This window comes from Nyctibius grandis, chromosome 17 (genome assembly GCF_013368605.1).
Source record: "Nyctibius grandis isolate bNycGra1 chromosome 17, bNycGra1.pri, whole genome shotgun sequence".
In the NCBI taxonomy this organism is placed as follows: Eukaryota; Metazoa; Chordata; class Aves; order Nyctibiiformes; family Nyctibiidae; genus Nyctibius; species Nyctibius grandis.
In genome coordinates, this window is record NC_090674.1 from 6096778 (window position 1) to 6124083 (window position 27306).

At 48.6% G+C, this 27306-nt stretch overlaps 1 protein-coding gene across 1 annotated transcript in view; it reads right to left on the reverse strand.

Annotated features, from left to right (window-relative positions):
• The window catches only part of ACAP3 (ArfGAP with coiled-coil, ankyrin repeat and PH domains 3), a 78304-nt gene that overhangs the window by 15422 nt on the left and 35576 nt on the right, over positions 1-27306 (reverse strand). The window contains exons 2-16 of the mRNA XM_068414649.1: positions 26135-26192; positions 22424-22543; positions 21872-21925; positions 14512-14570; positions 13373-13556; positions 11722-11766; positions 11178-11273; positions 10761-10835; positions 9959-9970; positions 3541-3653; positions 1999-2050; positions 1439-1539; positions 895-1006; positions 489-697; positions 113-182 (exon numbers count right to left, since the gene is read on the reverse strand). Coding sequence (XP_068270750.1) covers positions 113-182; positions 489-697; positions 895-1006; positions 1439-1539; positions 1999-2050; positions 3541-3653; positions 9959-9970; positions 10761-10835; positions 11178-11273; positions 11722-11766; positions 13373-13556; positions 14512-14570; positions 21872-21925; positions 22424-22543; positions 26135-26192 — 1360 coding nt within the window. The remainder of the gene's footprint in view (positions 1-112; positions 183-488; positions 698-894; positions 1007-1438; positions 1540-1998; positions 2051-3540; positions 3654-9958; positions 9971-10760; positions 10836-11177; positions 11274-11721; positions 11767-13372; positions 13557-14511; positions 14571-21871; positions 21926-22423; positions 22544-26134; positions 26193-27306) is intronic.

The window sequence follows — 27306 nt, forward strand, 5'->3', positions numbered from 1 at the left end:
ATGAAACCCTCAGCTGAGGAGCTACCTTCCCTCTAGTCTAGCCTGCCGCCAAGTAAGACTCCCTCCACATCCACCATTTGTCTATCTCTTGCCATTAAAAGCCAACACTCACTTTCAGTAACTCTGGCTCCCAGGAGTCCAGTGTGAGAGATCGGACTTTGGAGAAGTGAACACCCAAACTCCTATTTATCCAAAAGAAGAAAACTGAAATGGTTACATGCCCCAAAACAGAACTGCTCATGCATGAGAAGACTAACAACATCAATCCAGTTCTTACGTATTTATCTATACAGACGTAGTTATAGCAGAGAGGTTTATGCACATGCATATCTAGATGTATCTGCACACACAGGTAGTGCAGAAAGCAATTACTTTTGAGTCTATCTGTACAAACATTATAGTCAGTTGTAATTCAGGCTCCACCATTTTTTCCAGGAGCTTGCAATCCATCCCTGGCTGGCAGCACAGAGCACACACACATATATTACCTGTGGATACCAGAGCACTCAATGCACAGCAGAATGCCCAGGTTGATACTGGCCCAGCGAGGGTCTGGCTGACCACAGTCACAGCACTGGTCATTCCCAGGGATGCTCTGCACTCTCTGCAAGATGGTCTCTCCTTTCACACTGCGCTCCCGGGAGTCAGTAGCAGAATCAATGCTGCTGGTTGATGGGGAAGCAGTCCGGTCCAGCCTCTGCAGGGAAAAAAGGGTTCTAGGGTTCTGCAAAGCACTGTGGAACGAACCAGAGCTTTGCACAGCAGAGGGATTGACAGGAAGCATTATCAGAGAAGAATAAACTAGGGCTAGTCCAAGAAGGGAATGGGTAGAGCCTCATTAACGTCTATTATTGCCACAAGACACAGCACAGGACTCATGACCCCCTCACTCACTTCAATATAGTAGCTGTCAGGACTCTCCCGGTAGGCAGAAGCAATGCTAGCTTGAACAGCCTGAATCCAGGCCTGACGCAGCTTCTCCGAGTCAGCCTGCAGCATGCAGCTCCTGTGAGGGAAGGAAATGAGTTGGAAAGAGCAAAAGAGTGCACGTTTTGGTCAAAATTGTTTCACTTCACCCTCAGCATAGCCATTCCAATGGGGGCAGCACCTCGATTTGACAGGCAAAGGGACAAAAATTAATCCTACAAGCTTGCACTGTCAGAGGTGCTCCCTCTTCAAAAGCTGCAGGCAGGTCTGCCAGCTATTCTGACAAGCTGACCCTTGCCAGTGTCACCATCTATATGCACATCAGGTACGTGTGGCCTAGATCTGGCTTATGCTGATGTCTGACAAACTTCACAGGGACTCTGGAGCACAGGCAACGGTATCTCCCAGTCAACATTTAATAGCCCAGGGCAGCATCTGCTCAGTAATCTCTTGCAGTTCCATGCACAGCCCAGCTACCGTGAGGATGGCCTAGGGAAGCCACCAAACTTACTTGGCAGGTGAGACAACCTCAAAGCAAAACCTCCTCTCTATGTCTTCACATGGCTTGACAGTACAGAGACGCAGGTCTTCCACCACCACCGTGAGGGCATCCTGAAAGGGTGAGAACAGGCAGCTTTGTTGGCTCCCTGAAGCTGTGTCATAACCAGACCCCTCAGAAAACTCCTCCCAAACCCTGCTGGTCAGCATAGGCTGAGCCCAGGACGAGCAGAGCCAGCCCACAGCCGGCTAACTCCAGGGCAATAGGAAGGGGTCATACAGAACCAGAGCATGGGACAACATGCACACGAAGTGGCAGGCTTACTGGGGACTTCACCAGCTTCCTCTGCTGAACAGGAATATTTAGATCACCACAAACACCATCTGCTGCCACTTAGTTCTCAGTACGGTCTAACTTTAGAGCACAACAATGCTTGGGTTTGCCATCCCTCTGATCCAATTCCCCTCCCCACTCCTTCCACCCCAATTCCCCTCCCATGGTGTGGAAGACCCCAGCAAAGCAGGATACCAAAGAAGCTGGCTAATCTGCCAGTGTCATCAACTCTCACTGACCTTTAGCTTTTTCTGGTACACCAGCTGACTGTTCTGTATGGAGAACCACCTCCTGAGGGCAGACAGACAGACAGACATCAGAATGAGTGAACAGCAGCAGTTTGTTCTGCAGCACAGCAGGATCTCTCTGCATTTAGAGTGTAATCTATTCCACCAAGCTGGAAAGCAATGCCATAAGAAAAGCTCACACTTCTCCAGTGCCCTCCCTCAGAGAACAGGATTTACAGCCTTAGGGGATGAGCCCTGGCACTGAGGTGCTGTGATGGCAAGCCAGAAATTCCTTGACATCATGAAGAAACTTCCAGGTGGGAAAAAGAAAAAGCCATCTCAGAAAACCCTGCTAACTGGCAGCTCTACAAACAGGGCTGGAGGAAAATAATACAACTGACTTGCACACCTTGCTGTTTATATAGGCTGTGCTACCCACCAGGCTGATTCCTCTGTACCCCCAACAGCCTATGGGAGGCCAAACAATGCCAAAGCTCCCGTTTCCTATGGCTAGAGGACCGAGGCTGTACTTTGCTTCGGAAGCACCAAGCAGGAAATCTTAAAAGGTTGATAAAAATTCAGCTAAGATACCTTCCCCAGTGCTTGTGAGCACTGAAATCAAGCACCGTGACGCAGTTTGTTGTAGCTGCTGTTGTGGTTTCTGGTTCCTCCAAGTGCGAACTTAGTACTTACCTGTCAGGGGACCAGAAAGCCTGAGGGCTAACAGAATTATAATAATTTGCCTTGAATCTCCTTAGTACTAGAGGAAGCTTCAGAGAGAAGGAATCACTCTAACCAATTCAGAGATCTCTAATAATTTCACATCTTTTTTCCACGCAAATACAGGCAGTTTCTGTGCATACAACAGACTGTTCACTGAACCATTTAGTGTTTATTTATTCCAAAGTCTAACAGCAGCACATTTCAGCCTTGCTGTGGTGTATACTTTGAATGTATCCCATCTCCAAATAAATTGATATTGTATCATCTTAATATTGTATCATTTCCCTGTTATGTGAGAGGAGGAAATGTAGCTCAAACAGGCATTGATCTCACACATTAGAAACTCACTGGAGGGGTTTGAATCCTTTTGCACAACCATGTATGAAGCCCATTGACTATTCTCAAGGGAAACTAAACACACAAATGTCGAGCAAGGCTAGAACATGAAACCTTTGCTTCCACTTCCCTAAGGTCTCTGGCAGCTGTGGACACCCCTGACTAGTGCAGGAGACACATGAGCCTGGCATTCCCAGCAACCTATCAGCTGAAATACTTATAAATTATTAAGAGCAGGGTCAGTGCACAGAAAGCCATTTCTCAGCTCCCAGCAGCACAGCTCATATTTCCACTCTCACATATCTCCCTGTCCCAGAATAGACAGGTTTGATGCTCATGGCATGTCCTGCTGTGTTTGGTATTTCTCTTAATTGTTATGAATTTACAGCTTTCCTAACAGTTGCTAAGATCTCACTAAGAGTGAAGTGTGTTCCTATGCAGGCAGTATTAGCTGTGTTCAGAGTCTTATCAAGTGGAATATGAGTTATTACTCACCGATTCCATGTTTTGAAAGCATTGCTAGCTCTCTTGAAGAGGTAGCCTTCCATCACCACTCCATTCGGGGCATCAACATTAAACTCCACCTTCGAGTCATCGTAGGAGAAGTCCTGCAAATAGAAAGAGACTGAGACTCTAACACAACTGCACTCTCCAGGACCAAGATGGAGATGAGACTAATCAAAACATTAAGAGAAAAAAAATCTATGTCAAAATCCTGAGGTTCAGGCAGAGCTGTCTGCCACAGCACATCCCTACACCTTAGTGGGCTGCAGCCATGAATAGCAGTCATGAATTATCCTCATCCCAGTAAGCTTATCTGTACCTATTGTTTGCAGGAAAGTACTATACCTGATATATTTCTCCCCTCTGGTAGCTGATAAGGAGAAAGGCAGGTAGCTTATCATCATGAGGGCTAAAAATTCCCAATATTTGGGGCAGTCTGCAATGGGAAATAAAGCAATAGAGGTGTTTTTCACTGTCCAAGTGAGTTAGCAATGCTGCTGCCACCTCTCTGTTCTACAAGGGGCCAGGAACAGAACAAACCCCAGCCTGTTCACACGAGGAAAACAGGCACAATGATTTCTAGAGGGGAGGACTTATCAATTCCACTTTCATTAGCTGTTATCACATGCCATCTCCAATCTGCGCTCACTCAATTCTCTCTGCTATGCTACAAGTCAGAGCGGATTTGTCAGGTTTGGCATTGATTCATCAGATAGATCTCATGGATTCTGACAGCTGGTGAGCAAGACACAGAGCAGAGAGCGCAGCAGCTGCTCTCACAGCACAGGGGATCCCCCTCCCTGGGCACTGGTCTGCCTCTTTCCCAAGAGAAACCAGGTCAGGAGCCCGCAGTGACTTACCCCTCTAACCTGGGGAACTAAGGCACGTCGTCTCTTCGCACGCTGATTCTGCTTTAATGACGCATTGTACCCACCCCTCCCTCTCTCTTCAGTGCAAATATCTTCCCCTGTGCTAGGTTTAAAGACACAACAGAGCAGTGAAAGCAGCCCCATTAAGTGCCTTTCCTAGCTCAGCATATGAAGACCACTGCGATGCTGTGCCACTAGGCAACGCAAGACCGTTGGCGATGCTGTGCCGCTAGGCAACGCAAGATGCAAGCTTGCCTGGGAGGCGTCGTAAGGACAATACTAATCAAAAAGGAGGAGATATAATGGGACAGGACTGAGTCATTCCTTGGAAAGACAGCATGATGCTCAATTAGACACTAGAAACTGCTGTAAGGCACCTAATTAAGAGAGGTCTGCTCAGCCCTGAATTTTCTTGCCGTAAGAGGGTGAATCCCGTGGGGGTCTTCTTCTGCAGATGTCTTTCATGTACATATTGCAAACAAAGGCTAGAGGGGATTTTCCTCTAACTCACAGATATTTGAAAGTGTGATTTTTGTAGAGCTACTCCAAAGTGACAATTCTATGCATTTGATGAGAATCATCTGCACTGTTTTATAATAAATAATGCAAACATCCAAAAATCTGAACCTTGTTGAAAAGTGCACAGCAAGTGTCGGGCAAAACCCTTCCCAGCTCATCTTAAAAATGACCACTTAGGTGTGCCTCACTTTGTGGAAGAGGTAAAAATATAAGTGGGGGGGTCTAAATATAATCACCTGACTTCTTCAGCTGTCCTTATATAACCAAGCAGTGTGAGGGTAAGAAGGATATATTGCTGGTGAGTGCAGGAGGAACAGATGGGCCATATGCGTCACTAGAGAAAATCCACTAAAAAGTGGAGTCAAGCCAGGTGTGAATTTAACCTCATTGAGTCTGTATTGTATTACACCTCTCTCCACACTGAACGGCTAAGGCAGAACAGCTGAAGGCACGTGGAGTTGTTCCTTCCTTGCCTTTGGAAGGACTCTAACCTACGCCAAGCCCAGTTTTAGAAAATTATACACAGACCCACCAAGTGCATACACAGCTAAGATGACAGAGAGCCATCTGGGTGATGTCCAAACATAGAAACACGTTCCTGGAAAGAATGGCTTGTGTTTGCATTACTTTGAAGATATTTCTCTTCCTTGTTCTCTCATTAGGAAATATTTCCCAGGCCAAATTCTGCTCATATGCCGGTGTAATTGCTGAGCAACTCCCCTGCTACCAACAGAACTACTGCAGGGCAGCTGAGGGCAGAATACGTCGACCAGAGCTGTAAGATGGATTTGTAAAGTAGGTACAAATCAAGGGAGAGATCTAGAGGATAAGGACCAGCCTGGCTCTTATCCCTGGGGCGTGCGGCAGGCTGATCCGCAGGGGCACTTTGTTCCATTCCATCGCACTCTGCTTGAAAGCACCTGAAGTCTTTGCTGCAAAGTTATGGAGAGTGTTGAGAGACAAACGAAGGGAAAGGGGAGGGTGAAAAAAAATCCAGAAATTATCCCCTTGATCAGTATCATTTTTCCTTTCACTGCCAGGCAAAGCCCAAAGGGAAATGTACAGAAACAGCTCAGGTAGCTGAAAGGCAAAATCATGGCAAGCGCGATTGTGAAACTTCCAGCAGATTAGAGCGAGCTTAAACTATGGGCTTAAACTATGGATTCTCAGGCACATCTTGCTGTAGCCCATACAGGGAACCTTCTTACCACAGCCACTGAAAAGAGAGGACAAATTTTGGGAAAAAGAGTTACAAGAACATCTGTTGAAACCTGATTCCAGCTTAGAAATTGTCTGAGGAGATCATCTTGCCAACGGTGTTGAAGCATCATGGTAGCGTGTGGCCACAGCTGGATACACACAGATGTGTGACAATGAATCCCCTTAACTGGCAAACCTGCCCTTACTGTGTCCCTGCATCTATTTGATTCAGTGACAAAAAGATTTTGATCCTGTTAATTCTGGGAAATAAGTCGAAGGGTCCTGGCTGACAGACACTGCTCCTGCCAAGCACATCAGCAACCATGCCAGCAGTAAGGATCTCTGTGACTCTTACAAGGGATACAACACATCTGTGGACTCTGACTCCACACAGAACTAGGAAATAAAAACCTTCCAGCTTTGTAAGCCAAGCCATGATGTCTGGGAGGTGCTGGTGGAGAAGGAATGTGTCACCCATTCTGCAGCATTCAAACTCCCTTGTCCATCTCCACACGGCATGCACAGAGACTGCTTGCACTGCAGAGGCCAGACAAGCTCTTCCACTTGCTCCTGTGAAGCCAGCTTTTCACGCAGAGAAAATGGCTGGTGAAATTAAATAAGCCTCCAGCTTCAGTGAACAGACTTAATATGAAGAGTAAAGATGCCCCTCCTCAGCCTGGAATCCTTGGGGTGGGGGGAGTCTTCTAAGTAAGGAACCCTGCCCAAGAGCATACCCACTGAAGTAGGGAAGTCGTGTTTATAGGTTCATTCCTGTCCCAAAGAACACGATACCTGGCTGAGAACAGATAGAGCCTTTCTCTAAAATACCAAGACTTCCTTAAAATTCTTTAAAATACCATCACTATGGCAATGGCCCTCCCTGAAAAGCTGTAGCATTGTTCCCTCAGCGTATCAATTCAATGTGGAAATAACGATACTGTCCTTTCCTGTACAATGCTTTGATTTCTACTGATAGAAACTACTATCAAAACTAGGCAATCGTGACCAGTGAATCATTTCAGTCCAGGTGGTTTTAGATATTCAGAGAAACACATCTTACTGCCAACCATCCACGTTATTTTATTTTCACTCCATGCCATTTAGGACAAGCAACAACACATGCAGTACATGCTTTCCCTCACAGAAGACAAAGGTTTTATCCAAAAGTGCCCTCTTAAGTAACCAACGATGCTCAGTATTTAACAATAATACCATGTACACTCTAACATTATGTATACATCCATGCATTGAAAAGGACTTCTCCTGGAGGTGAGTTAAAAGTACGTGACTAGTTTGGCTATTCGATTCTAAAGAGAACATAATTCAGAGGAATATTTGCATTCCCTAAAGATGCACACACATCCCTTCCACACAAACGCTGGTGCACGCACATTCTGTTTTCTTCTGGTGCCTGAATATATTTCAACCTTTATCTGGCTATTTTTACCCCTGTGTATATACCGTGTACAACCCAACACCCTCCGAGGCAGATGGAATTTGGAGGAGGGCTCCCCCACCTACATGCCCATTCTGCACAGACAGCTTTCATTCCAGCCAAATCCTATTTACAGACCTTTTGTTTCTTGAATTTCCTAATGCTAAATGATCTCCCTGCTCTGCAGCTTGTCAGCAGATGATGCGCACAGATCTATGCCCTGCCCCAGAGCTCTTCCATCCCACAAACAGAACCAAACACATTTGCTCTCCTGCAGTAATAAAGCTGTACTTGCTTTTGGGTCACATCAGCAAGCAAAGTCCTACAGGCACAATCCTTGCTCCCCCAGGGAAAAGTGCCCTCTCAACTTTCTCCCCCAGTCAAACCAACCCTGCAGAAGTCCCCTTACCAGGAGGTATTCAAGCCTGCCGAAAATCTTCATGATGCCAGCTGCAAGGGAGGTTTTGCTGCTCTTGCCTGGAGAGCAGGGAGCAGCTCCGTGTGTCCTCTCTCCCTCTCTCTGTTCGCTCTCTAGAGTAGCATCTCTGCTAAGCACCGTAGGCTGGCAGGGAAGGAGGGATTTCTTTTTCAGCCCCTTCCCCTTTACCCCTCCTACTCCTTTTTGGGAAGCTTTAAGCTCTGCCCTTGGCTCCTGTCAAAGCAAGGGGCACTGGGCAAAGGATGTCTGCTGGCCTCTGGGGACCACCTGCTGGCCCCCTCCTCCTGCCTCCTATTCACAGTCAATCAGCTTAGAGCAAGGGCTAATTATCATACAGCTGTCAGGGAGGCACAGAGGGAGTGGGAGAAGCCAGGCAACACAGAGCAAAGTTGACAGGAAGATGCTCACCAAATGCCTCCCTGACCTCAACAGAGCCAGACTCCTGCCTTTAGCAGGGTCGGCTTCCCCCGGCCTCCTGGAGCAGAGCCACCGCCTTGGGCCCCTAATTCCAGCCCTGCTCCTCTGCAGCCACAGAAATCCGGGTGCTGAAGTGCCATATGGCCCCTAGTCTGTTATCTACCAGCTGGACTAAATGAGGCAGCTCTGCCTTGGCACTCCATCCTCCCTTCCCTGCAAACAGGCAACAGAAGCACAATTGCTTCCCTCACTACTCCGGACCGGGGCACAGGTACGAGGCTGCAGAGGAGCTTTTATGTAGCCCCGTGTTCCTCCACTCCCAGAGACTGGCCTGTCAGTTTTAGTGCAGTGGAAGGATTCAGGAAGGTCAGGATCTGCGAGGGAGGACTGGTATTCTGGGCTCAGCATGAAGATATATATTCAAATACGTGCTGTGCTCCCTTTGGAGACAGCGAGATGCTCACCAGATGCAGAGTGCCACGCTCCATGGCAAAGGGAGGAGGCAACACTGAGTAGCTGAAAAGCAGCCTCAGGAAGCTTTAAATCCTAAATTGCAGTAGGGATGTTCAGCTCCACGCACACAGAGAGCCACAGCTCTGGGCATATGTATCCTGATGAAGATTAATTGCTCGTTCTCCCTCTTGGAACCTGACCTCTGCTTCATTCCCTGCTAGTCCAGTCAGCAAAGCCACATAAAGAGATCTGACTGAAATGCGCTGCGCTGGAGAGATTTTCCATGTTCCTTTGAATGAAGTCATCACTCCAGCAGAGTCCCAGGGGAACTGAGAGTTCACAAATGGATTTACCCCTCCCTCAGCACACTTAACCCAAGGAAGCATATGCACAGGCTGATTTACAGGCACTGTCTGTCCTTAGCTTTCAAATCTGGTTACGGTTCCATTTCACGGGTTATGACATTCTTGAGAGAGAGCATTAGAAAGACAACAATGGCCACTTAAGATTCCTCCTGTTGAGAAGTATTGATCCTCACAAGTGCCTGCCAGATATGGACTCCTCAGCGATTCCTACTCAGGGCTTAGCTCATGAACAGCTATTTCTCAGGGTTCTCTGAAATCCCCCCTTGCTGTGCCCACAGAGCATAACAGTGTGTGTGTGTATGTTGAAAGTCCACCAACACCCTCTGTTATGAGCCTGTGCAGCCAATTCACCTCCCACCAGACACATGGTCCTCAAAGGCTCCTGGGCACCAAATATGCATCAAGTGCCAGCCAAGTACTGCTGCCACTGCAATACTGAACTCTGCGTCAAGACTCACCACCATACAGAGTAGAGGAACTGAAATCTTATTTTAGCACAGGACTAAAACCAACTTTGATGAGGATGAAACCAAAGTCACTTGAAACTGGGCTTTAAAATTACATCTCCAGTGTTCAGCTTACAGCACTAATGCTATGGCAAGGTTTCTTTGTTTTGCTTTCAAAGGCAGGACTTAGTAAATATCCAGAGCAGCAAAGTGATAATTCTGAGAAATTAAGATGTCAAAAGAAGGAAATACATGTGGGTACTCACCTGCAGGAGGGTCTGCAGGGGCAGGTCAGCAATCCATGGAGAAGGAAAAGAAAAAAAAATTAGTCGATGTTTCTGCAAGCCTTGGTTTTGGAATCATTCCCAGATGAATGGTCTGGAAAGTCAGAGCCCACGTTAACCGAAGATGCCTCCTTACTGAAGGCTCAGACTTGTTTGATAATAAATCCTATTATCTTGGCAGTTCATGGTGGTTACTCCCAATTACAGTAGGTGAGAAGACACACATAGCGGGTTACCATAGCTCAGCTGAAAACAACAGCTTGCTCATCCATGGCAGCTTTATTGCTTGGGTCCCCATGGACCTTTCCAAAGTTATGCTGCTCCAGGCTGTAGCCATGTCATGTCACAGGAGATAAGCAGGAATCATCTGAACTGCAGCTTGGAGCAGCCCTGCATGAAGGAAGTTCACTGCAGCACACTCCTCTCTCAACAGCAGTAAGGAGTCCTGCCCTGTCTCCCCCCAAACCCATTAAACATCACTTCAGTGCAGTGTGAGCTCCCTGTGAATGAAGAAGAGGCCCTGCAGCAAGTCCTGTCTACGGGTACCAAAGAAGTGCATCCACTCATTCATCTGCTGGATGATGTAAGAGGGACTCTGGCCATCTGGCTGGGCTGGGCACTCAGGCGTGCTGCCATACTGCTGCCTCACCAAGGGGCAAGGCAGGAAGAAGTGTCAGAAGGGACACGCTAATACTGCAGTAGCTGGAGATCATAGGGCAGACCCAGACAACTGCACTGATGGAGAGAAGTGCTGCTTGCACCAAGCTGCAGCCCCAGGACTCACCCTCTGCTGTATCAGCGCATGCTTGTGCTCCATCTCCCTTTTCTCCACTGCAGAATCAATCACCAGCTGGTCCAGCTAAAGGCAGGGAGGAGAACACCAGGTATAAAAGTCAGGAAGGAGGTTTATGTGCCACTGTCCATCCCTGTTTCCCTGCTCTGGGATGACATCAGCCCCACCTAACATCATAAGTCCCCACAAGTGGGGAAAAGGGCTGTGTTTGGGTGTGCACTGAAAGCAAGCATAGCTCTTGGCTGCCAGCCCACAGTGCAGCATGGCTCACCCAACATCCAGCAAGCATGATGCTCTGACCACTCCCTGATTACCCAGTTTGGTAGCTGAACAGGAGAGAGGATGTCTTTTCAGGGAGAAGGGGTACAAACAGGCAGATTGAGTCAACCACATGCCCTGTCCCCTCACCTCTGTGGCTAGTTTCTTCATGTAGGGATCCAGTTCATGGAGAAGACTGTAGCCCTGCTGGAAAAAGGTGTACTGGGCATGCATGAAGGACAGCATCTGGGGAGGGAAACAACAGCAAGGTCAGAACAGGTTCTGGGACAAAGTGAGTGTGAAAAGTCCTTATCCCTTATTACCCACAAACAAGTCTCTTCAAGGTCTAACTCTTTCCCTTCCCAAAGCAACCTATCCATTAGATGCCTCTCCCTCTTCTTTCTTCCTCTCACAAATCCTTCCACACTGTCAGGTAACCCCTGTTGTGAGCACAAAGCAGTAAAAGCAGCGTCCTTCACCCCTGAAAGTCCCCTCAGGTTCTGGCCTGTGGAGTATCTTGCTGGTCCTCCATTCTCCCCTCTTTTAGCATACCTGCAGCCCCCAGAGCAGTCCCAGACAGTATCTCCAGGGCAGACCGAGGAGTCAGTATGTCGACCCATGCAACCTGAAATGGAGAGGGCTGCCTTTCATTGAGTCACTGAGAGCAGCCACAGAAAACACAGAGAGCCCTTACCGCATCCAGTATTTCAAACTTCTTCTTGGCCTGCAGGACGTTGATCTGTGAAGGAATCAAGACAAGACTCTCGGCATCAGCAGCATCAAGCAGTCTGGCAGGGAGATCTAAGTATGAACAACTTGCTGCAATACCCCTAGCACCAAACCACAAACTATCCAGGGGCAGTTCCAGAAAGTTAGTTTCTGAAAAGACAGTTCTGGTGAGTTCCAGGTGGAATAAAAAGGGAAACAGCATAGCTGCGTCTTCTGACTTGGGCTGCCACTCATTAAGGTCACTGCTAGATGTCTGTCTGTACCTAGGCTGAAAACAAACAGTGACCCCAGAGTGCAATTTGGTATCACATGAAGGAGATGTTTAGTCTATTAGGTCACTGCTTTGATTTCTCTTAGCAGGCTGAGAGGTACCAGTGTAGTGTTACAGGTTTTTTCAGTAATCAAGCTAGGAAATTGTGGTACCTGTGGGGGGCCTCCGTTCTCAGTGTGCACACCCTTTGCACACCTATTTTTCTTGGAGAAAAGTGCATGGCTGCCTGCCCCAGAGACCATCACATCCCTTCCACACAAAACCTGCAGTAGCCCAGGATTTCCTGTGCCAGCCCTGATGTGCTTGGACTCCTGGGGTGGAAGAAAGGGCATTCCAGCACGTTCAGGCTGACACCTCTTCCCTGGCCAGGGAAGAACTGCAGTACCTCTTGCAACAGCAAGACAGCATTGCTTTGGAAATGCACCCTGCTACTGCAAAAGAACCAGTTTGGAGTGTTTACTGTGAGGAAAGGAGAGCCTGGCCATTCCTTGAGTCCTCCGGCAGGTGCTTAGCAGAGTGGTTGTAGCAGCTCACCTGTGACACCTCACAGTTCACTGTTTGCATCTGTGATCAGGAAAGACCCACCAAAAATCCCTACCACAAAGCCCTGGGCACAATACAGCAAGGTGCTATGTCCCAATTCCTTCTCTCTCTCCAGTACTGTCCTATGCTACTGGGAAAGGGAGTGCTGACCCCTACTCCAGGCAATTGCACAGTTACAGCACGTCTTGGAGTGAACAGCAATCTTTACCCTGAAAGGAAGAATAGGAAGACTGGAATAACCCAGGAGTAGGAGGTATGTAGGAAGAACAAGAAGGGTAGTATCTGTTTCTAATGTTCATCACTATCAATGAGACTACAACCATGAGCATCTCTTGGAAATGAAGATAAAACTATTGCAAATCTCCTCTAACTGGGGACAAAGGCAAATTCTGTGAGACCTAGTATGTTTCTCTGATACTGGGCCATGGATCTGGAAGTGAAAAATATCCTTGAGATTTAAAAATAGTAACAAAAATAAATGCAAAAGGCTGAGACCTGACCCAGAGTATAATTTCAAAAGTAAAAAATGAATAGCACATAGTTACACAATAGTTTGCCCACAGACCCCATGAGTTGCCCTGGGAAGTCTCACGAGTCTTGCAATTAGCACCGAAGAACTGAAGGAACTGTGAAACATAGCAGAAGGTTTCCATGTGGATTCAGCTGTCAGTTGTAAGACCCAGCTTGTCCTCTCTCATCCCTCAACCTCTTCATTCCCTACAGTAGATTATTTAGCAATTTGCCTGTGATGTCTTGTTCTGTACTGGGAAATCCAGCAGGAGCTGGGGGCACAGACACCAACCTGCAACACATAGTCTAGGGCCAGATGCCGGAAACACTTTCTGGTGATGGTCAAGGTGCCTGTTGCCTCCTCCACTTCATGGGGCTTGTGCCGAGGTGCCTGGGCATTCTTCACCAGCGAAATCTCCATGTCCTCTCGCACCTTGTCAAACTGCTTCTTGGTTTCCTTGAACTTCCGGACGTCACTGGAACCCAAAGAAGATGAGATGGTGAGAGTCATTGTTACAAAGCAGCCAGAATATTGCTGATACCAGCAGGGCAGGGAGAGGTGCAACCAGGTGCACTATGATCACTCAGAGATCCTGCTCCAGACGCCATTGGGATCCTAACCCACCCCACCAAGCTCCACTGTGACCAGCTGGACTGACTCCAGATTAACTCTAGACAGTCTTTCTTCAGAGACAGCTGGCAAAGAAAGATATTGGACCTTACATACGGCCTTCAAAGCCTTAAGGAAATTCTCCAAGAACAGCATCCAGAAAAGCCAGGCCAGATGGCATCCAGCCCTAAAGACAGTCCACAATTGCCCTCAGAATAAAGGGCGAGCAGAACATTTCAGAACCTACCTGTGAAAACACATGCTTCACATGTCACTTGGTGAAAGACTAAAACCAGCTACTTTTCAAATTCAGGACAGGGCATTCAACTAGGGCAGCCAGGTTGTTCATGTGCATCTCTAGCTGATTCTGTCTTGTCTGACTGACAAGGAAATTCTGCATCAAACATAACAGAACATATGACCTAGAGCTGGCCCTGCTCTGCCAGGATCTGAGCTCTGGGATGTGTTTGACCTAGAGGATCAGTGAGAAGCAGCAAAGATGGGCTCTGCAGATAAGCTTTACCAGACTTCAGATGATGCTCTGATCTGGAAGTATGCCTCATGTCCAGCTTTAACTACGAGCTGGGAACAGGATGAAGACATTTGGTTGACAACATAGCAACCAAATGATAGTGTAGCAAGACAACAGCAACAGCCATCACACAAACCAGATCCTTTCCTTTGCCCTTCAGTGTCTCTTCTGCTCCAAGGAGAGCCTTCAGTAGCTATGTGGAGGTTGTGGTTCTGTTTCCAGTGCACAGAGGACAGGTGCAATGCAAGTTTAAGAAGCTGAAGACCAAACTGATAAGACAAGTACTCACTCTTTCACAAAATTGTGCAGCTGCTGCCGGACTGACCTCTGAGCCTGGTCAAACAGAATCTGAAAGAAAAGAGAAGAAGAAGAATATAAAACATTTTTGCAACATGGAAACATTGCAGAGCCAGAAAATCCATGAATGCTCTCTAGGACCTTCAGTGTGAGGGACTCAGCATTACTCCAGGGCTTAGTGGTGACCATTACTTGACGGCTGTCATAATGGATAACAACTTTTTTCTGTAGCTGCAGCACTCCCTTACAAGTGCAGACCTCCTGCACTGCAGGTTCCACAGCCTGTGCCAGGGCTCTGAATACCCCACAGAGACCTACGCCACCAACATACTTTCATAAGAGGAGTGTTTGTAGGAGCAGTTGCCTTCACAGTCCCCACTTTGAACCGTCTCTCCTGAACCTCGAATTTCTCACTGTGCCAGAGGAGGGCACTGCCACCTCAACACCACACCGCCTTGGGAGGGCACTCGGGCACTGCACGGATCTGAATGGACACACGCTCTGAGACGGTCACAAGCTTTAACCTTCTCATGCCCCATAGTAATCTACTAATAAAACCCACTCTGGTTCATTCCTGATGCCTCCTTCCTGTGCCAACAGACTCACAGAGACACAGATGTCCTCCCTCCCCAGCACCTCCCACCAGGATAAGCAAGTCGTGCTGTTGGCACTCCGCAGGTGTGCTGCTCCAAACAGACTGCAGCGTTGGCTGCAGAGCCTCAAACACATTCATTACATGTATTGCTGCAGCCAGGGACAGAGCAAGAAACATGCCAGGACGAGCTGAGTATGAGCAGCCTCTAAATACGAACAGATGCAGAGCAAGGGGGAAAGAAAACCCCGAGACCACCCAGCTTTGTGTTTTTACCAATGTAAATTATTTACTGCTCTTGGCATCCATTCACTCTCTCCAAGAGGCATTGGCCTGCAACTTTTCCCATGGAGCAGCTTCCCCAAGTGATGTTTGGGCATTGACAGTGCTTCCCTCCACTCACGGAACCACGCAGGGACAGGCAAGCAGCAAGAAAGCCATCTGCTTCCCACCTGCACCTACAGCTGGGAAGTTTCCGTCATTGGTTTCTGCCAGGACGACACATTTGCTCAGGATCAGGGAAAGGAAAGGACACTTGTGTCGTACTCAGGACTGCAGACAAGTACCCTGGAACATTCCAGGGAAAAGCAGATTCCAAAGTGTATAAAAACCAAACCACACAGCTAAGGAACGGGGCTTCCTCAGCTTGATAAATAGCAAATCCAGGCTACACAAAGGTAGGATGTGGAGGGGAACCAGTGTGACTGAGGGGTTTCAGAGAAATGCAGGCTGCTCCCTGTTGTGTGGTGACAAGCAGACACCACACCAGGCAGTGCTAACGTGGGGCACCTGCACCCACCCTACCATTCCTGCCTGGAAAAGTCAGCTCCAAGCTGGTGCCCTTCGTTACTGCACTGAAAGAAGCAAACAAAAATCCACTGAGCACCCAGGACAAACCGAGCAAGGTCCCAGGCCAGGCAGATCACCCTGAAGCAGTGCCCTTCTGTAGTAGCCAGAAAGGCTCTGAAACACCAGCATCTGGCTGGAAAAAGGACAGATGCTTTGAAGAGCCAAGTGAAGCATTCACAGAAGGTCTCTGCCTGTAGGAGGGAGGCACTCGCGCAGCAGGGTGCTTCCAGGCCTGCGTGCAATGCTCTCCTCCTGCCACAGCACGGGCCTGTTCTCAGGCTGCCTAGGAAGAAGAATTAACGATAGATTCAGTCCAGGACAGAAAAAAAAAAATATCAGAGCTCATGAAACTGCTCCTTACTGATGCTTACTGAGAGGGAATGAACCCGTGGTGCTCACACAGGCAGTATTCCTGTGCCTGTGGTACAAGGACATTTCTATGTGGAATTTTAAATATATCTGTATCAGAACAGGAGAACTGCACACACGAGGAAGACAGGCCGTGTGTATCCACCTCCTGTTCTGTCAATACTCCCCTTCCCTGCTCCTGTTATTCAGGCACAGAGCCCCAACCACCGCAGTGGTGCCCTTCCTTCCCATCTGCACTGATTCACACAGGCAAAGTCTGGGGCAGGGATTGCCAAGGGGTTTGTGAGGGGATACCAGGTAATGAATGTGCCCTTCCTGCCAGCAGCATCTCTGATGAGAAGCATCCTATGATAACAGCATTACTTTTATTGCTTCTTCATTAATTATGCCAGGCAAGACCACCAAGGGAATATTTTCACGTGGGTCCTCCATTCAATTTTCAACACAAAATAAATAAGAGTTTGAAGAGCCAGAGTTTCAAATATAAAATCATCCCTTGGCTTTTTCTCCTTTCCCAGACATACTTGGAACAAATCACTTGTTTTAAGTTTTTCCAGACCAAATATCACCCCACCCTCTCTCTTCACTTCCACCAAGACATGAGAAGTCCAGCCCGTGACTCACACACATCTGTGCCTGAGGAGGGTCAGCATGAAGGAGGGAGTTAACACAGCTCTCACCCAACAGCAGCAGAAGGCTAGAGCCTACATTTCTCTTTCCCAGCATGGGCTTCTGAGGTGATGGAATAAATCCAAACCTGTGTTTGACAGGGGGCTTAGAATTTCATGCCCCCAAGAAATGAAAGCAAGTTCAGCAGCCCAGGATGTTACTCCTGGAACCGCAAGCCTAAAAATCAAGATACAGGACATCAGAGATCCAAAGGGATGTCACTGCTAGAGCGCTCCCACACGACCCCCTGCAGAGCTTACAAGAGAAGAGAAGATCCTACCAGGCTCCAAAGCAACACAGGAACTAAAAAGAAGTGAGATCGCCTGGCTGTGGACTGCTTGTCTCAGGACTTACATGCATGAAGTTCAGCAGTAGGACATCACAGCTGCTCATGGGAATGGTGCTTGAGTAGAGATTAAAGGCAGGCAACAGCATTTGTGGTGGGAATTTGTCAGGGAGCAGCAGAGGCCATTGGACCAGGAGCTGAGGGGGTTGATGCAGCTGGCAGGGCAGAGCCTTGGAGCCAAAGCTCCAAGAAAGCAGAGCAGCTCCAGAGATGGTGGCCAGACTCAACCAAGAGCCCAGATCATCAGTTTGTGGCAATGAGGCAGGTCCAAGGCCAAGCTGGGAAGTTAGTCCACGTATCGGGGTCAGGCCCAGAGATTGCCAGGCAGATCCATGGTGACATGGCAGGTCCAGCATCAAGCTAGAAACATCAGTCTATAAGCTGGGAGCACCAGGGTCCATAGCTGAGTATGGCTGTAGCTGAGCTAGAGACCTGTGCTCCTCCACCACAGCTCAAACCAAGACTGAGGGCCCCAGGCAGAGCTTAAATGGAGTGTCTGGGCCCATGGGTGGAGGGTGTGGGTGGAAGCCCCAGGTGAAGGCGGTCATGGCTGTTAAGGTCTGTTAGTGCACTGGGAGCCTTAGCCCAAGATCAAGATCACTAAGTGAATCAGCCATTCTCCTGCAACAACTGGCCCCAGCTGATGAGGGTGTGGAGCTTCCTCTGCAGCTGCCTGACATATGGACAAAGGCAGCTCTCCTCCAGCTCCACCAATTCACCCCCCCAGCCACAGCGGTCATCGGCTGGATGAGTCACATCTCTGCGCTGATCTCCCTCACGGCCAGTCTGGAGGCCACGTTCTCACCCACGTCCCCAGAAACCCTCTAGGGACTGATTTATGCTGCATTTAAATGCAGGCTGGTTGTCTGGTGGCCTCAGAATCAGAACCTGATCCTTTTCTCCTGTCTCGGGAATCCCATCCCATCAGCAGACTCCCAAAGTGGGGGCACTGCAGCGTGTCCCTGAGAGGGAGGCAGCTACAGGCAGGCTGGCAGGGCTGGCTGGTCAGGCACGGGGCTACCTCTGAGCATCTGCTGGGGAACCAGTGACCCCCCTCCCCGGCCTGCCTTGTCATTGCACTAGGGCACAATGGCAAAAACCTTGAAGCCATGAGATGACGGAAAGCATCTCCCCTGTGGGATGGTAATTCTGCATCACAAATGATACCCTTACTGTGGTACCTTGATGCACCTGGACCCTTCCCAAGCGCTGTCAGAAAACGCAGGTGGAGCACAGGCAGCTTGGAAGCACTCTCTGCTTTCACTTCCTTCTTCCTTCCCCCTCAACTCCACCACGACTCTCCACCCATGACATCTGCCATCCGCCTCACTGACTCATCACAGCTTGGGTGGCTTTTCTTCTTGTCAGCAGCAAATGCTTCCCGGCTCGCCCAGAGTAGTCGATCTCCCCTGCAAGCTGCTGCTGCGCCTGCTGGAGGATTCCTGTGACGTAGCTCCAGTGATTTGTGGCAGACAGGAAAGCTTTGGACTTAATGAAGCTCAACACGGCGCTGTCTGGAGGCGCACTGGTGAGGGCAACGTTAACGTTACATCTGAGCTGGAAAATACCTGGTGCTGCTGAAGATGCGCTTAAGGGGCTCAGCCAGGGTAACCCTATCCCAACACCACCTTCACTTGCGTCCTTTCCCTTTTCTTATCTTTCTGATCACACAGAGAGAGGGAACAGCACGGGAAAGAGCCACGATGGGTAAATGTGACAAGGTTGTGCTGCAGATCCTGAACTGCTGTTAGAAAAGATAAGTACAGGAATTCAGTGGACCTACACACTGCTGTGATGGTTTGGAGAGGGGAACAACAGCCCTCTAACGCAAAATGCAATATTCATCCAGACACAGCAGAGCCACCAAGAGAAATACATCCACAGCATCCTCCCTGGGACCTGACTCGGAGGTGACACGGCACCCAGCAGGACCTGTGGCTTTTCTGCTGATGCTGCTACCGACATCCGCAGCTGCAGTGATGCCTCAAGAGGTCAGCACTGTAACATCAGTGGGAAGCTCGTTTTCAAGCCACTAAGCATATGTTTCTGAATGGAACATCCTAGGAAGAATGGTTGGGGTTGGAAGGGACCTCCAGGTAGTCCAGATCCATAAAGGTACTGAGGCTTCTAACTTCTGTGCATGCTTTGACATGAGTAAGGCATTAGCCCAGATGCATGTGGCTGAGAGCACAAAAAAAGGCAGAGATGGACTCCAGCTCTTCTGAACTCAACTCTCTCTTTTGCCATCTGTCCTCTAAGGCTGCTCTGATGTTTTTTCCTCCTTGTGCATTAAAAGAAAGGTGGGAATGCTGTGGAGCTCAGTGTGCTTATCTTGTACATTTAAGTGGGTTTTATGCTTGGATTTTGCCGAACGAGAATGAGGACATCTCTGGGCCCCGTGCTCTAGCAATGAAATTGCAGAACAAGCTTTTCCAACCGATTTTTTGGGGATATTTTCCCTTCTTTTTAACTTGTTCCAGTTGTACATACTGTCCTGGCCGCATTCCTAGAGTAAGCACTGACAACTGCTTCATAGCTGAGCTCCTCAGACACGGATGAGCCAAGATACACATACACACACACACACACAGGCACACACAAAGGAGACAGCAGAAGGCACTAAAAATAACTCAGCTAACTGCAGAGCCATCGGAGAGGGCTCAAGATGCAGCTTCATTCCAAAGCCATTTCCTGGAGAGGGACTCCCACCGCTGCGCACCAAGGGAGGAGGGTGCTCTCCAAAGGCTGGGGGGAGGGAGGATTTAAGCACGTTTCTCCTGGTGCATGCAGCTGGTGGTAGGGAAATACTGCCTTTTGCAAGCCCTGAGTCACACGTAGCGGGGAGCTCACCCCTGCTCAGCAGGGTGGGGTGCATGGGAAGGGTTATACCACATCAGCTGGGGATTTGACAGCTCTGGGAAGGGTCTTTCTGCTTATTAGTTGGCTGAGGCAAGAGCAATCCCAGAAGTGCCACTTCTGGCAGAGAGCAGGGGTCCAGGGGAAGCTGCACAGCTGGCGGAGCGGAGCTTGCAGACAGCGTTCTGCATCTAGAGGTTTCTGGCTGGGGCTGCTTCCTCATGGCCGGGCTGCACGCACTCCTCGGCCCAGCCCCTACCAGTGCAGCTGTGATGTGATCCCTGGAACGAAGGGGTAGCTGCTCAGGGGTTCATATGCTCCTTGGAAGAAAGGCCTTACGTTTTCAGAAGGAATTTGAGCAGCATCAGAAAATCAGGGTTTGACTTTCTCTGCGTTGACACAAACACACATTCTCTCTGATGCTCACGCTGGTTTATCCACTCTCTCCCCACCAACAACAGTGCTGTCCAGCTGTTTGACTGTTCCCAAACACTAACAGTCCTAGGAGAGCTGCATATGCAGCACGTCTTCTCCCTGTCATTTTTTACTAGGAAACAGTCTTCTCACCTGCTTCATGAAATAATTAAATGGACTTGATGCAGCTTCTTCTCCAGCTGCACGTGGTTAACTTGCATCCCAAAAGCAAGCATCGTGCCTAATGTACTTTGACAGAGGCATCGTGGCATAAAAGTGGGTCAGCCCAGTGCTGGCACCCTGAAGCTTCCTCCTACTGAATTACAGACTTAAAATTGTGGGTCTGGCATGGAGCCACCAAACATGAAGCACCTCCCTCTTCTATGAGGTTTACAGAAGCCATGGCTGGATGTTTGGGATGGAGAAAGGGCAGACTGTAACTCCCTGGGCTCTGTTAGTGAGATACAATCAGCTCAGGAAAATAGCCGTGGTCTGGGCATTTCCCTCCTTTCCTCTCAGTGTAGCATTAGTGTGTCCAGTGTTATCCTTAAACACAGAGCTGCACCCAACTCACTGCTCCCAGCATCAACTGAACAATGCAGTCCTTGGGGTTTGATCCATCCACAGCCTTGCCAGTGTCCTAATGTCACAAATCTGAATGCCAAGCCTCAGAGTGTGTTCCAAATCTGCAGCAACAAGGTTATACACGCAAGCTGTTAAGAGCCAGAGTCCTGAGATGTCAGAGCTCCTCAGGACCTTGTCTGTCCTCACTGCAAAATCCTGTGCTGTCCAAAAAGAAGAACAAGGCATCTGGAGAGCAGGACCTTTGTGAGCTCTCCTCTTCCTTTGAGGTCTCTAACCTCATCCTTCTGCATATTCATTGTACGTCTCTGATCCGAAACAAGCCAAAAGGCACCCGTGCAACAGTACATACACTTCACTAAGTGGTACCTCCTCTGCAAGCCTGTGGAAATCCCATTTCCTAGCGTACATGACACATCAGGACTGATCACTGTGAGTACACAGACTCACAGCTCGTCCAATTCAATATTGTTGCAAGAGACAACAATACCTCGCAGCCCTTTGCTGCTCTCTTGGCTACGCCATGTGCAGGGACTGGAACCTGACAGATACTCCCTTCGTGGACCCCACCTCTGTGCAGTGTCAAGCAAGCCAAACACAGGAGACCATTAACCAGTGCCTTGAGGAAGAGGTTGCCATCAGCATACAAAAAGACAAGAGGAAGCAGTATCTTACCATGTGATAGTTAATCATTTCCTGCAGACTGTCTCCAAATTTGTCGAGGCACTCCTGCAAAAAAAGGTGAAGAGAACTGGCAGTGAATAGAAGCAGCTGCCCTTCATCCCCAGGGGCTCAACGGCTGGGAGAGACTCTCATTAAGCCACTGAAGAGCCACGTGGCAAGAAGGCATTTCAAAAATGCCTGTCACTGAAGCCATAGGCTCCCTGTCCTTTCCAGTTTAGTGCTGAAATCAACATGTCAGTTGTCACTTGCATAGGCTGGTTCTCCGCGTTTCCCAAATAACTGATGCTCACTGACCTGGATTCCAACAACCTTGCCAGCACTGTGGCTTCTTCAAAGTCCAGTTCTCCCTGTAAACAATGAATCTCACTCTGACCTTTCACCATGGCATCATCAGATGGTCTCTACATTCTTCCAAAAATAAAATCTCATACTAAATGGCTACTTAAACAGTACAAGGGTCTTGGACATGTGGTCTGTTCACAGCATCAGGAAGCTCAACACGCCCTCACTGTGTCCCACGCTCCACCCCACAGGACGACTTACCGAAATCATTTCATCCTTCTTGCACTGCTGCGACAAGTCCCGGACTCCGCTGACAAAGTGCTTGTTGGTGGTGATGTAGGCTTTGCCTGCTTCAATCATCCCACTGCATAGCTTTACCAGCTGCACAAGGAGAGAGGTGTGAGCTGACAGTTGATCACGTCAAAATGAATTGCTGGTTTTAACCTGCATCACAGCCCAAGACCTCGAGAACAGGATGCCATCCACCTTCCTGGTGTGGCTACACTACCAACCCTTACCACATGCGGCAGAAACAGGGATGCAAATCGCACTTCTCAGGGTATGTCACGCTGTCAACATTGCACTTGTCACTTGTAACAGTTCCAGGCTATCCCCTGAGGACAGATGAATCAGGGCAGCCCATTTGTTCCGGTGGGTTTCTAGTGCTCATTCTGTCCTGAGGCATCAGGACTGCAAGAGAAGGAACCTGATCGCACAGATTGGCTGGGGAGAGGTAGGAGTCCGTGGTGCTGGGTGGCAGTGACAAGCTGTCTAGAGTCTCCCTGCTGGGAGGATGCTGCTCTTTGGGATTGTCTCTAAGCCCAGCCAGCTGTTCTGTATATTGGTGGAGATTGTCTTGCTCTTACCTTGGAGTGACAGGGAGCCAGCATTCAGCAGCCTGATGGTTTTGTATCCTGTTTTCCTTAAACCAGCTGACCAGGACTGCTTAAGCCATGTCTGCTGTGTGCAGCCAGTGAAAATCTCTGTTCCCCCACACATACCATCAAGACTGTAGATAACTATAGAGCGATTCCCACCATGCTGCAGCCCAAGGAAACTTTGCTGGTGCACTGTGAGGGATCACAGCACCTATCTCTGGACCGCCTGTGACTTCAGAGAAACGTTAACAACTTTAAGTAAGCTGCACACCCGCCAATTCCCATCACCAGCCTTGGTACAGTGAAGTCACCAGTGAAGTCACCTGGAACTTGCAGCAAAATGGGTGGGTTCCTCACTTTGGGATTAGTTTGCTGCAGCACAGGCGTACATCTCCAGACAGCCTTCATTAACTTTTGATAACTTAAAAGCTGCAGGGAACATTCCCAGACTTCCTAGCCACAGCAAACTGCCTCAGCATGCCTGGAACCGGCTGTAAAGACTGGAGCATTGGCTTAGCTGGAATTCCTGGCCATTAGCCTATCTCCTTTCAGCCACAGCTCCTTGTAAAAGGTTATGTTAAACAACTTAAGATAAATCCATACACCAAAGGGCCAAGAGATTTGCAACAGTAATGGCTGGCCACTGAGCACAATTTTTAAATTTTTTGTTTGTTTGCTTGGTTTTTGTCTTTTTAAATCACCACCGTTCTAGGCTTTTTAAGGGAACAACTTTAGCTGCTGATAATGAACAACACTTGGAACTGAAGTTTTCCATTCTCAAAATCCAGGAGCTTTTCAGAGATATTAATCTTACTCATGAAAAATAGCTTTAGAAATGTTTTCCTGTCAACCAGCCTCACCTCCAGGCTGGGAACAAGTAGCTCTCAAGTTTGGCTTGATGCCACAGCCCTGCTGAAGCCCAGTGTGCTGTTTTGGGGCTTGGTGCTCGTTCTATTTATGCAGCCACAAGGCTTTGGGGTCTAATCTATATGCATGCATTGCAGAACAAGCTTGCTTACCTCTGTCTGCAGTTCTGTAAAAATATATCTGATGTATAAATATATATAGTGTCACATGTGGTAGATCTGTGTATACATAGTATATAGTTTTCACTCTTTCACACTCACATCCTCTCCTGTCCACACAATTTGACAGAACAGCGCTGGATGCTAGCAGACTTGTCCTATCCCATCCAAGCCCAGAGAAGAAAAGCAAACAGATGCAGTTCCTGTCACATCTGGAGCCCAGACGTACACGAGGGGCTTGGACAGATCCTCGGGAAAGGAAATCCAGCCTGTTCTGCAACGTGGCGGTTTCTAGCATACCTCTGTGCAAACACTTGTGGCCAAGGCTGTTACCAGGAGCTGAAGCCATTCAGCACAAGCACACTCCCAGGGGGAGTGACGACGGCTTTGGAGACGGAGCACAGGACAGACTGAAGGAAATCTCTGAAACAGCAATCAAGCCCAAATCTCTGGTGTTCCCTTGGATGAATCATCTACACTGCCCTTCACCTCCATTTTAAACAGGTCTCAAAAGGCTGATCATTTATAAACTGAGTGTTCAGGGGCACAGCAAAAAGCAGTGAAACAGAGCCAGTCTTTGCCAACTTGCTGCTCTTTAAGAACTGGTCATGCCAACTGTCTGGGTACCACTGAGCAACATTTACACCAAGCCCCAGAAAGGCTTCCCTGGGCATCCACCCAGCCGGTACACAGGAGAGGAGCTGGGCCATCCAAGGCTGATTTATTAGGAATGGGGGTGATGATTGCATCTTGTCCAAAGTTACCCCCAGAGAAACTAATTTGAACTTCAGTGGCTCTTCAGATGCAAACTCCAACCTCACTTGCCCTGCACCCAGGCCTGGGAAGCCTGTGGCTGACAGTGCCTGAGCCAGCACTTTGCGTGACCGGTCACCTCTGCAGCAGACAGGGGCAATGATGTACACAAGGAGAATGAAACATCCACCCACTTTGCACTACCAGAATATCACCCTATAAACGCTGTCAGGGAGAGCCCTGAACAGCCCTTGTACTTCCAGGCTGCCCTCCTCACTCCAGGACTGTTCCTGGCTCACCAAGTCATCTAACTACAGTGGGCACTGACAGCAGTCATGCCAGAATCAGAGCAAGCTTCACCCCACGCTTTGTCTTTGGAGCCTTAGCTTAGAGGAAAACAGATAACTTAAATCCCTCTGCAGCTTTCACCAGTGAGACGAGCTAGCTTGTGCAGATAACCATTTCAAGCAGCCTGATTAGTAAATAGGTTTTATAGGACACAGCTTTGCCTAGGGCTTGTGACTTCAACAAAGCCCGTTTCTCCATCAGACGTAGGAGTTTTATCCCTTGCTAGCTTTGGGAAATCTCACAGATAAAAAGCCAGCAGCTCTTCTGGCTCCTCTTCCTCATTTCTCTCTGATCTCGTTTAAAAACAACTTGGCTGATGCCTCAGACATCAGGAGGAGTAGGGGTGGAAAAGCTGCCTTCCCTCATAAAGCCTCTGAGTTAGATCCAAACTACCAACTGCATGTAAAGAATCACCAGCATAAATGCAAAATGGCCAAACTGGTCCCTGAGAGGATATTTCCAGTGTCAGATTACAGCTGCGGTGTATAGCCTGGCTGAACATCAGACAGCAACCACAACCATCAGTCTGAATCTGGCCCCTTATTTACCTGCAAGTGTCTCCTTACATCCCTGAGCTGACACAGTGGTGCCCATGCTGTGTGGACGTGCTCCTACTCCACTCAGCTTAAGATCACAAGCAAGACAGTGGAGAGGGGAAACAGACAGCACTGAAATAACTTGCCCCAGCAGGAGAAGCAGTGTCAGTCCCCCAGGACCAGAACAAGAATGCCATCATACAGCATTAGGAGCCCAAGTCTGGACCTCTTGTCCTAACTCCTTTGGAGCCTTGACAGGTCCCTGTCAGCAGAGGGAGACATGGTCCTGTTGACAAGCCCAGTGTGTGACACATTAGTTTCCTGACAGCCTGAGATGGGCTCACTTTTTAGAGGAGACTGGTGAGGCCGTATTCCTAAGCAGTAACTCATCAGTCCCTCTTCAAACCAACGCGCTAAGCCGCCCCATCTTACCTTGTCAAGCTTTGCCTCTATCTCCACCACATCTGTTTCCACTTCATCAATGGTTGCCCTGCAATGACAACAGCAAAAATAAATAATTAATGGTTTGCTTACGATGACTGGGAAAGAAGCCAGGAACTCCCAGATGAGTAAAGATCAGAGGGACTAAGGTATGTGTGCTGGTGGTGGACAGGAGGAGGGATTCACGCTTCCCACTTTGGAGTTTCCTGGTGCTACGTAAGCTCGGGACTTACTCGGGAGAGGATCACACCTCATCAGGAATGAATTCCACAGGGCTGGGAAAAGAGATGGAGATTATGCTGTCTTCTGTCAGTGTCACGGAGAAATCCGGTGTGCTGTGGTAGTTACACACAGCAAACTCATCTAGTGGCCTTGTTCTGCTTCTGCAGGCAAGGCTGTTAATTGGTGGTAACGCTAAGTGACACAGAAATAACCACGGTTACACCTGAGCCGTCCATTCACATCAGGCACATGTTGCTTGCTTCAGTACCACTAAAACCCATTTTCTAGGCTATAACGGTGCCTGAAGTGCAGCCACACGGCGAATTAAGTCCTCTGAACCTTAGGAACCATCACTCAAGCAGAAACACATCTTGGTCCTTCTGCCGTTGAACACCATAAGTCTCTTTCACGCACGTGGGGCTTTGCTTGCATGCGGATAAATCTGCTCCACGACTATCGGATCTGTTTTCCTTCCACGTCACTGGACAGATGTGACAGTAAGAGGCTATTAGAACCCAGCTGCAAAGGTCACCAGGCCTCCCTCACAAAGTGAAATACTAATATGACATCAGCCATTTGCAAGAGGCATTCCCAGACTGAGGCAACTGGTATGAAATGACTTTTTTGAGGCCGAAGTCCAACAGTAAACACTAAACCTGAGAGCGTTCCCTTGCAGAGCTGCTCACTGCTATAAGATGTCTCTACTTGGACAGTTGTTTCTTTAACCACACACCTGGAAATGTGGTAACCCTCTCACCACCCTTATGCACCAAGGATATGCAATCCAAATTTCACTGCAAAGAGCTTCTTAGGTTTGTGGTCTTGTAATTTAAAAGGTTGGTTCCTGCTATATTACACTCAGGCTTTAAAAATCTAGCACTGACCATGTGCCAGCTGACAGAACAGTAGGGGAGAGATTTAGACCCCAGGTCACAAAGCTG